Source organism: Morone saxatilis, unplaced genomic scaffold (assembly GCF_004916995.1).
Source record: "Morone saxatilis isolate NCDOM2014 unplaced genomic scaffold, NCSU_SB_2.0 Contig14, whole genome shotgun sequence".
Lineage (NCBI taxonomy): Eukaryota > Metazoa > Chordata > Actinopteri > Moronidae > Morone > Morone saxatilis.
In genome coordinates, this window is record NW_023339696.1 from 191,697 (window position 1) to 202,773 (window position 11,077).

The following is an 11,077-nucleotide window of genomic DNA, read 5'->3' on the forward strand; positions in this document are numbered from 1 at the left end:
TAGAGGGCTTGCATGGGGCAGCTGCCACCCTGGTTTGGTGTCAAATGTATTATTTTAATTTAGATTAATTTGAAAAATTGTGTCTAATGTTTTAAAAATAGAATTTAACAGATATAATTTAATGATCTGTTATGGCCACATTTAAGACTAAGTTAAGACTGAGCTAAAAGGTCCAGTGTGTAGGATCTAGTGGCATCTAGCAGTGTAGTTGCAGATTGTAACTCCCTTGCTTCACTCTCCCATTCCAAGCGCATATGAGAAACTATGGTGGCCACAAAAAACGCCCTATCTAGAACCAACGTTTAGTTTGTCTGTTCTGAACATGGCGGTTCAATATGGCAGACTCCATAGAAGGCAACCCTCAGGACTCTATAGATAAAAACAGCTCATTCTAAGTTAACAAAAACACAATGATTCTTTTCCATTTCTGCCAATAGATCCTCCTAAATGTTACATACTGGACCTTTAATTTACTATTTTGATCCCAATTATAGATACATAATTTTATTTGATCATTGAAACCTGAATATTAAAAACTAGTCCAAGATGCTCATCTGTATTTGTCAAATTATTCCGGGCTACTTGTGTCACATGAGCTTTTAGTCAAACATTTTAAGCATTGCAATTAGATTTCAGATTACAGCCACTATGACAAATCACTTTATTTACAGCCTTGCTTTGCTTTCTTTCCTTCACAGGTTGCATAAACACACAGCATAGTGTTGTCTCAGGTTAAATATTGAACCGACCTGACTACATGTCCTTAAACAACTAAAACACATGAAGTCCTGTTTATTTAGTTTTTTGCTATAAAATGTTTCTGCTGAAACTGGTTATTAACTAGGAAAGACCTCACACAAACAATATTTTACATTTTACATACAAAATTGCTCCATGCTGCATTCTCAAAGGGTTTCTATTGATGTAAACTATGGGTTCTTACCTGTGCTTTGTGCAGCCCTAACCAGCCCATTTCTCAGGACATCTCTCACCCATGTTTTGATCTTCTCATGGCCTTCGCCCCCCACCACAGACACCACCAAGTTGGGTAAGGGCAGGCCCCAGTGAGCTGTCATCAGGGTGTAGATGATCTGAGGTGATGTGTCACATGACAGCCGCAGAAACTAGGCGGGACAAAGAGAGGATTGCAGTGTCTGACAGATAACCAGAAAGAGGAATACATAAATCAATAATAAATATGATTATTATTTTCTGGTTGTTTCATATCAATTTAAACTACCTCTTCAAATACGATTAAAATAAAAAGACAATTGTATTTTAGAAAATGAACAAGAGCAGGTTTTAGGCCTTCATTTGGTGGTTGGCTGTGAACAACGAAGATGACATAAAATCATAATATAACAATGTATAGAAACTGCACTGTAAGTTAAGTTGTTAAGTATGATGGTAGTAATGGAAATATTTTCAGAATATTGCACTTTCTTGTAGTACTTCTACATTGAGGTGGCCCTCCTACAAGATGACATTAGCCTACCAGCAGTGGCCCCAAGCCAGTTTGAGTTTTAGACCCCTGCTTCAAAGGGTGTGTTTGCCATCCTGGACTCATTTTTACATTGTTTGTTGGGTGACCTGAGGGTTCAATTAATCAATCTCAAGGCAGAACTACTCGACCAAATGGTACGCTGGTACATCTATGACCGTGTGTGTATGTGTGTTCAGCACTGCCACTCACATGGCTGTGTTTGCTTCCAGCACCGGCAAACTCCAGCTCTCCAAAGGCGTCGGTGGGACACTCTGAAGAGTGCTGCCTGCTGTCCCACTGTGTGACAATAGCTGCTCCAAAGAAGTCCCCTGTTGCCACAGAGTCATGCAGCTCCCGCACACCACCACACTGACACAACGCTCCATTACTGACACACAAACCAACAAAGCTATTATTCTGTGGTTTATGAGCCATTTCAAAGACTTCAAGATTTTTATTTATTTAATTTTTTGTTTATGGTATATTATATATACAGTTATTATTATACTTATAAGTTATTTACTGGTACAACTCTATCTCTCTAAGTCAAGTCAAATATAAAACAGAGTATGGGGCACTGCCGCAATATCCACATTCTCCTTCAGTCTAGACTCTAGTCTTCAGGGCGACTACAGCAGAGTTTTGTTGCAAGGTTGGAGGTTGAGTGCAGGAACATATTCACACAAAAGCTCACAGTTGTTTAGGGGTAGTCCTCCAAAGGAGTGTTTTAAAAATAATGACTTAAACCTTAAGGCCAATTCTAAAAACTCTTGTCTGTTCCAGTTATTAGTCTGGCTGTTCTGTATAACTGCTGCTCAGGCGGGTAAAGAGAGAGTAAATTAATAAAATGAAAAATAGGTCCTAAATGTTCGGCATATGCTTAATGGAGGCGGCCAGGTCATTAAACTCTTCATTATATAAAATAATCCAATGTTCAGGTCATATTTTGTTGCATTATAGACATGTCAGAGAAGGAGAGGTTACCTGAAAGAGTCTTCAACAAAAGTGCTGCACACTCGCTTCTTGATGATCTTGGGAATCCAGCTCTGTGAGAAGGAAAACAGTTTGTCAGAATCACAAGTACAAAGAAATATGAGAACAATACCTTGGACCAAGCACAATGATTCAAGTGGGTGAAGTGAAACAAGCGCAAACTGGATACTACCAGGAAGTAGCAGGGTCCCGTTTCAGGGCTAATAAATCATGTGGTATTGGATCAGTGCATAGACACACATATTCGCCAATACCCGATACCACCTTTTAAATAGCATCAGAGGAATTTCATAACAATTCTAGTAGTGAAACCATCTATGATGTATCGATTTGAGGCTAACATTTGCTAAATAAACCCTCAAAAAGGCAAACCTGTCTCCATCACGGTAGTGTACAAACTGCTTGAAGAACTGCTTGCAGAGTTTTAAACAGCAGGCTTGCAGCAAGTGTTACGTCACCAGTTTTGTACTACTGACTATATTGATATGTAACTGACACTCTCTGTTTGCTCCTGGGTCTGAGGTCTTTTTTCCTGGATGCCCTACTTTCTGCATTGTGTTTTGTTGGGGCATCTTGTAGTGAGAAGACTAGTACTTTTACTGAGAAACCAAGATACACCCTGCGTAGCATTCAAGCCCTAGAATTGGCCAGGTGCTCATGCTCGCATAAGAGGTTTTCTGCCAGAAAGGCTTTTTAACATTGTGAAAGTGTCTATTTTATCCCACAAGGATGCTACTAAGTGGTTTTGTTGCCTAAACCTAACCAAAGTGCGACTGAAAACAGAAGATAATTTACAAGGAAACAGAGATTATAAATCAACAAGTACACAGGAATTGAAGCTCACTCTCCCAGGTGCAAGGCCTAATCCATTCATCCATCTCTAATTTCTTCATTGAACTCTAGTGCTATTTATACTGTCAATACTAGCACATGCATGCTACACAGGGCGTGTCTTTGCAATAAAAGCAGTGCAAGTCATAATTATGCATAAAACTCACATATCCATTCGCACATGTAAGTCAGTATCACATTTCTCCCCCTAAAATGTTATTTTAGCTCTTTTATATGTTGCATACTGATTTGTGTGACTGAGTCTCATACATAGTCAAGACATCTGTCGGGTGAATCAGGTTTTTCACTAACCCTGCCAAAATCTATAAAGTTAATCAGCCTTTTCTGAGACAAACACTACCAACTAACCTAACTGGCCTCCACTGTTGCTGGATTTGGAATGGATTTCACAGCTAGCATGGAGAGGAGGAACAACAATAACTCCATCAATGTACATATAAGCATGTGATCGATGTATTGAGATCAGAGGTGGCAGAAGTACACACATTATTTACTTAAGTAAGAGATATTTGTGTAAAAAAGACTGGTAAAAGTAGAAGTACTGATTCAACTTGCTTACTCAAGTAAAAGTAAAGAAGTACAGGCTCTTAAATGTGATTAAAGTATAAAAGTAAAAAGTACTCTCTTGGTCACTCTGAATTTCTACCAGCTGTACATTTGTCATGCATGACATGAACTAGTCTTGATGTTGGGAAAGCGTGCGATGATGCAAAACACGATAATAATTGATAATCATCCTCAAATGCATTAAAACAAAAATAACCAGCCTGTCTTGAAAATGTAAGGAGTAGAAAGTACAGATATTTGCGTAAAAATCAAAAAAGTTGTCCAAAAAAAGAGAGACCTGAAAGAACTATTTAATACAACAAAATATTTATATTTTGTTACTGCCCACATCTGATCTGTCCTTTAATATCAGGCTTAATGTTTAGAAGATTCAGAAATCTCTAGATCTGTCTCCTTGGAATTTCATGGGAAGCTGAGTGGGGGAATGGAGGAATGCACGGTAAGATTCTGAGATCAAACAGAAAGAATTAAGGTGGCAGGAAACAGAGAGAGGCAGGCAGGAAAAGGAGGCAGGTGTGGAAGTTGTGTGGAAAAAATGGACAGAGGTGAAATGAAGCAGACACAAGATGAAAGCCAAGCACAGAATTAGAGAAATGTCAGGAATGAGCAAAGAAGGATTCAAGTTGAGGCATGATTGCAGAGATCCAAAGGGGAGGGAAACTACCAGTTAGGCTCTGTGAAACTAGTTTTTAAACTATGTGTTTCACTATTGCACACTACCGTGAACTTTCCGTCACATTACTCTTTAAGACAATCTGTGAGATCATTGAGCAGGGACTGGTTCAACCTGTCTGCCTATTGACAATCAGGCTGTTTGCATTCAAGAGGGAGTTCTGTACTCTCTCTCTCCTATTGGTCTTAGCTCAGCTGATGTTGCATTGTAGGATTTATTAGATGGTGCTGCGCTTTACAGATTTTTTCCGCATTCTCTCCAGTGTGCTTAATTTTCGATCAGTATGTGGCTGCACTGTCCTTTGTCTGTCCAATAGCATGGGAAAAACACTGATTTTTAAGGTGGAACTGTTTTATTCAGTGTTTTTAGCAGTTTTAACCTTGTTTTGGAAAAGAGGAGACCTCTGTGGATAACTGGGCTCCCAGTAGAAACCTCCTGAATGAAGAAATCCTAACCAGGAGAAGCTGACTACAATGACGGCAGTGGTGGTGAAGACGACAACTCCCATGATCCCACAACATTATCACATTACATACTGTGCATTTAACTTTGATGATTTCAGTCTGAATAAACACCCAGGTTTTCAGTCACAAACAGCAGTCTGTCCCACACACCACAAGACTAAATTGAACGTCACCAGTTTAACCTAAAGGCTGAGACAGCACAAGGTGCAATACACGGTATGTGTGTGAGCAGCAGACATAGGTGTTTTATTTGGTATAATGCTTACAATGATTGGTTAAAATCCAACATTATGCCTATTTCCTCTCTACGTTTAAAACTGAAGAGTGCTCTGTGATCCTATTGGTCACCTAACAAGTAACACAAGTTGTCAAATTAGGTGAGAGAAGGCCAAACATTCCGACAAATTAGTGTTTTTGTCTGGACGTCATGAGTTCCCAGATGCTGTGTCATGGTGGACATCTTGCATCAATACTGCAGATCATAGATTATATTTGTTACCCGGATCGGTATAACCCATCTATTATATCTAAACTGCTTCTTCTGTATGCATATATGAACAGAAACATTTGGTCCACATCACACTTTCAACAGAGCTTATTGGGGGTCTAAGCAGCGAACCTCGCTCAAAATCCCTCTCATAACTTTAATCTCTCAATTCATCTGTATCTTTGCTCCAATGGTCTTCTGCTCTAAAAAGTGTACATTTTGTGTCATTTTTTAAATTTTCTCAGTATCCTATTTTTGACAACTTGTCAGAAATCAATCTTTGTCAGGATCATCTGTAGACATCACGGATCTGAGGTGATCAAGGAAATTACAATTAATCTGTTTTGAAATTAAATTTAAAAAGTAACAAAAAACTTGCTACACAGTATTCTGCCTCTAGGGGTCAACACAAATGCAAGTGAAATGTTTATATCATGTAATTGGCTACACGGATTTGTACAAAATTTCGGTTTACAAGACTTAGGGTCATGACTCAAGTCGAAATTTAGTACTGATTGATTAAAAGGACCAGTGAGTAGGTTTAGTGACATCTAGTGATGTACTTGCAGATTGCAGCTCCCTCGCTTCCCTGCCCTTCCATGCGCAAAGGAAAAACATTTGCATTTGTGTTTTTTGTGCATTTATTGTTTGGTTTGTCCATTCTGGGCTACTGTAGAAACATGGTGGTTCAACGAGGCACACTCCATGGGACTGACTCATTCTAAGGTAACAAGAACAATTCTTATTTTCAGGTGATTATACACTAATAAAAACATACCTATTAATATTGTATTCCATTTCTACCAAAAGATCCTCCTAAATGTTACAATGTTACACACTGGACCATGGTTTTTACAGCAAACCAAATCTACCTGTGGGTAATAAAGTAACCAAGACATTTCACACGACAAACAAAAGTTTGCCTCACCGCAAATGTTACTCCTCACTTAAAGGAACCATTCAGGGGATCTCTCTCTCACCTTCTATGCTCTCTCTATCACTCCTTGTTTCCTTAACCTGTGTGCATTAACAGAAAGTGTACTACCCACTGTTAAAGTGAAACTCTGCCCACATTCAACAGATTAAACCAACATTTGATAAACATTTCATCTGAATTACAGAGGAGAACATTCTGGCTCCTTTGTGAAGACACCCTGTTCCATTTGTTATGATGAAAACAGCATTTAAAGGAGAGCCCAGCTGGGAGTAATAATCCCTGCACATACCACAAACTACACACAGGAAACTTGACGGGCATTTCAAGATATGTAGACTGACCTGTTGAGTTTACTGACTTCCAGAGAAATATTCCATAATAATTACACACAAGGATAAACTGCTAACTGTATATGTACTGTATATAGTATACTTACTTTTCATTTATTTCTCCATATTTCTCCAATGCAACTGCTGAATGTTATTAATATTATCATTAGCTGATAGCCCAGTATTAATCTCTGTAGTATTATAATACGTCATATGTGGCAGTAAAGTCATCACACAGATGTTGTCTCTGATGTATTCAAATCTAAAAGAGACTGTTATTAAAGTTTGGGTTTGACAAAAAAACATAGGCCTTTTCACCAACAGGGAACGGGCCCCGTTCCAGTTCAAGCATCTAGTTTTGAAAAGTTTGGAACATTTAGATCAAAAACAAATCAGTCTGAAACCTTAAGAAAGTTGGTTCCCAGCTGGAACCAAAAAAATTCAGGTTTTCCTTGGGATCCAAAGTGGGTGTCTCATATTCTACAGGTCATTGTGCATTGTGCAGCACGCTCTGTTGATGACACATCCGATTACTCAAAATTGGAGGAAATGTGGGCTGGTTTGCTAGATAGCACCAAGGTTCAAAGAATCTTGAACGAAACCAGTTAAAGAACCAGAACTAACTTGGAGGAAAAGGGGCCACAGAGTCTCCCTTCTGGTTCCATTGTCTCTTCTTACCACCATCCAACACCATCCACCTTCAAACTCCTCCATACATCTGTCAACGACCCTGATATCTCCCCTCATCCATTCATCTCTCACCCTTCACCCTCACCCTCAACCCCATCCCTTCATCGCTTATCAATCCTACAACACATTATCCTGGTTCACCTTCACGCAAAAAACACATTTCTTTTCACTTTAAATAATTCAATTATTTTATGTGTGATTTTGCATGCGCCTCACATATATAGGCGATATAGGCTATATCAATATCATATACTGTAATATTTGTATTAATATTGTGACCATTATTTTAACATGTCACCCAGCCCAATCATATTCCTGAAAATAAATCCTGTGTATAAATACATTCATTGTATAGTTATTCTCAATACCCATCACTGAAGCACGTTCCTATACAAATATAAGGCATCAATACACAGTATATACCTGATCAACAGTGTATTATGACTATCATTTAGGGCTGCACAATATGGTAAAAAAAAATACACATTGCAATTATTTTGACAGATATTTTGATTATGATATAATTCACAATTAATGGGAATTATAATTTTTTTATGACGATTTTCATGATTATTTGTTGGGGTGTGTACCAAAGAAACATGTTTTCTTACATCTGGAGAAGATGTGTATACCAGGGCCTATCTGCAGCACCTAGGTACTTCATTATAATGCTGCTTGTCACATTTTACCCTTATTAAAAAATTGCAGCTTCTGCAATTTGGATATTGCACTTGGTCATATTTCAGTAAAACTTATTAAATTAATTCAATTGATGACTTTAAGGAAACAACTGGGGCAAAGTAAAGGCTTTGTGTTACATTGACATAAGTCATTTGTCACATTTGTTGATGTTAACAAAGTGTGGGCTTAGCTACCTAAGCTAAGGTAACTTGCTGTGTGCTTACACTGCCACTGGGAACATCCCCATGCGCTCACAAAGCCTACAGAAGATAACTAGTGACTGTGTCATGACATATGACTACAGCTCATTTTGGTTATTGTTGTCTGCAGTCATTTAAAAAAATATTTTTTATATAATTTATATTCTTTTGGACAGAAATACATCTACAATACAACTACAGGAACGGTGTTTCAGTGGAAAATGGCCACTAGAGGGCCACAAAATTTGCAAAAAAGAATGTAAAGTGGAGAAAAGTGAACGTTCTTGTACGCAATAAGCAGTGGAACAGCTGCAATCAGAATATCAACACTTTCGGTTAGCGGCTTGAAGATAATTGATTGTTGAGTCTTTTAAAGCATAGATATTTTACAAACTGGAAATGAGACTCAACAATCTAGTATCTCCCTTGGCTCTGATTGGTTGTTATTGTTGAGGCATGGTGGATTCTTGCAAATGCCATTAGCAGTACTAGGAGCTAAGAACCTATTTTTCACAGATTATCTGGCTCATGTTCTACTGTCAGGATATAGTGAAAGTTTCAGTAAATATGACCTATATACCTACTGCAGCTTTAACTGAGAGTTTGTGAATTAGTCCTGCCTATAGGCTGCTTCTTTACTCTCTGTTTCCACAACAACAAACATAACAGGGCACTGTCAGGATGGGACTTTTAAGTCTGCTGTCCCCAAACCTGTTATGAAAGTAAAATACAGGCTTATTGTTTTGCTTCTTTCAGCAAACATTACAATGTAATCACCCATACACAAACCTTTATCAACAATATAAAACGTGAGTGTATGTTATTTATTAATTCACTAGACTTGATAGTCGATTTGAGAGTAATGACAGGTTCTAATATTGCGTTTTGAATTGACTGTTTTTGCCTTATATTTTTAGGCTACTACTTAAAAAGGGAGTGGTAAATGATTTGGAGTGCATGTGTTTTTCATTTGAGTGAGAGATAAGTTTAAGTCAGATAAAAAAAGAAACGTGGTTGCTTCAGCCAGTCTCACTTCATACCAGCACTGTCAGCCTGAGGCATTTCACCCTTACAAGTCTTAACTGGCACAGCAGCATAACCATTTTTATAGCCAAATACAACTTCCATCTGCTCTCACTTTCACGGTCTGTACCCAGCTGAGAGCCACAGCTGTATGTAGGCTATCAACCAAAGAGCAACGGATCAACGTTCAACAGGCAGCACCGTTCATTCCTGCGCACACATACCTGATCCTTTTCTTTCTTACTTCCAGCTTTTCCACCTCCTCCGTCCCGGTCTCTCTCCAGCTCCTTCATCCTGCGTGCAGACGGGTAGTCTGATCACAGAGATCCGCGTCAGCTGTGCATCCTGCGGCTCCTCCCACAGCCTCCTATCCGCTCGGCCCACAAAGTGCCGGCTGCAGTCAGCCAGCCTCTCTCAGTGTACTCCCCAACTGTACAGACTCACACATTTAGATATGAGCAGTGTTGGGCTAGTTACTCAAAATGTTTTATTTATTATTCATTGCTATTTACAAACGTAATATTCTCACTTAACTTAAGTAAGATAAGATATTCCTATATTGATCCCCCCTAGGATAAATTCAAGTTAGACACGGCAGCATAGGGGAATGTAGTGCAACAATGTAAAGTACAATAAAGAATCACGCAAAATTAAGAAAGAATTATAAATATATTTTATTATTTTTTATTATCTACTGGGGGTATCTATTGCATACGGTCAAGCTCTGCCACTTTTGGATTTTGTGCAAATTTCCTTGACTTTTCGACATGCTGCAGCCTTCAAAATATGCGGTCGAAGCGCTCAGAAAAATTAATAGATAATGAAATAGTTATTAATAAGATGAGTAGGTATATAATAGCATAATTATATTAATTCCTTCATATTTACCAAAGGTGGTGCCTGTGCATGCTGGTCCAATGCTTCTCTGAGTTCTATGGTGTTCCCGGTTTCGCCTCGATTGTATAAGGTTGAAAATAATATTCAACGAATATGCATATGCAGTAAAATGGAGGTGTAAAAATATTTAAACACTGTACATGTTGCAATGAAGGAATAAATAGTTTAGTGCGTCATAGGTTGAACTTAAACCAGTCTTTGTTCTGCGCGGTGGTGGAGTGGACTGGGAAGCTGTTTTGCTGTTGGTGGGTCGTACTGATGGCGATAGGTTTTCAAAATGAGCTCCAAACCGCTTTCGGAGGCCTCAGGGCTGGGTCGAAGTGCGGTGTATGCTGTAGATGCTTGCTGTAGCTGCCTCGAGTCTCGAGGAGTTAGATTGTGGTATGACAGGGGTTTAAGTCGTGTTGATATAATGGCTTCAGCTTCCCTCTATATACCTCTTCTCAGTCACAGTCTCCACACTGTCCACTCCATCCCCACCACCGAGCTGGCCTTCCTCCCAGGCATTTTCTAAGCTTATTGGCCACTCATTAGCTGATGCCTCCCCCACTATTAAGCAGATAATCGCTACCGCAAATGGATATATATGTAGGTACGACTGGCAGTCTTATCGAGGCTGGATGAACATCTCCGTAGTAGCTTGAGAGTGCACACGTTGAATGACCTGGGAGCCCCTCAGAGATAGAACGAGCCTTGCTCATGACGGTTTTCCTGCTAGAGGGCCCCTTGTGTAGTGATCCGTCCAGTCCAGTTATTGTTGCAGTTTAATGGAGTTCTACTATCTCTCCTCTCGCCCTCCTC

The 11,077-nt window shown here is 39.1% G+C and overlaps 1 protein-coding gene across 1 annotated transcript; it reads right to left on the reverse strand.

The window, feature by feature from the left end:
* Positions 1-943: 943 nt before the first annotated feature.
* On the reverse strand, positions 944-9,963 carry LOC118322820 (transient receptor potential cation channel subfamily M member 4-like; the record flags this gene model as incomplete). Its single annotated transcript, XM_035654649.1, is given in 4 exon segments — positions 944-1,124; positions 1,694-1,871; positions 2,468-2,529; positions 9,604-9,963. Coding segments are annotated over 4 exon segments (490 nt in total), but the record flags the coding sequence as incomplete, so codon positions are not given.
* Between the last annotated feature and the right edge of the window lie 1,114 nt (positions 9,964-11,077).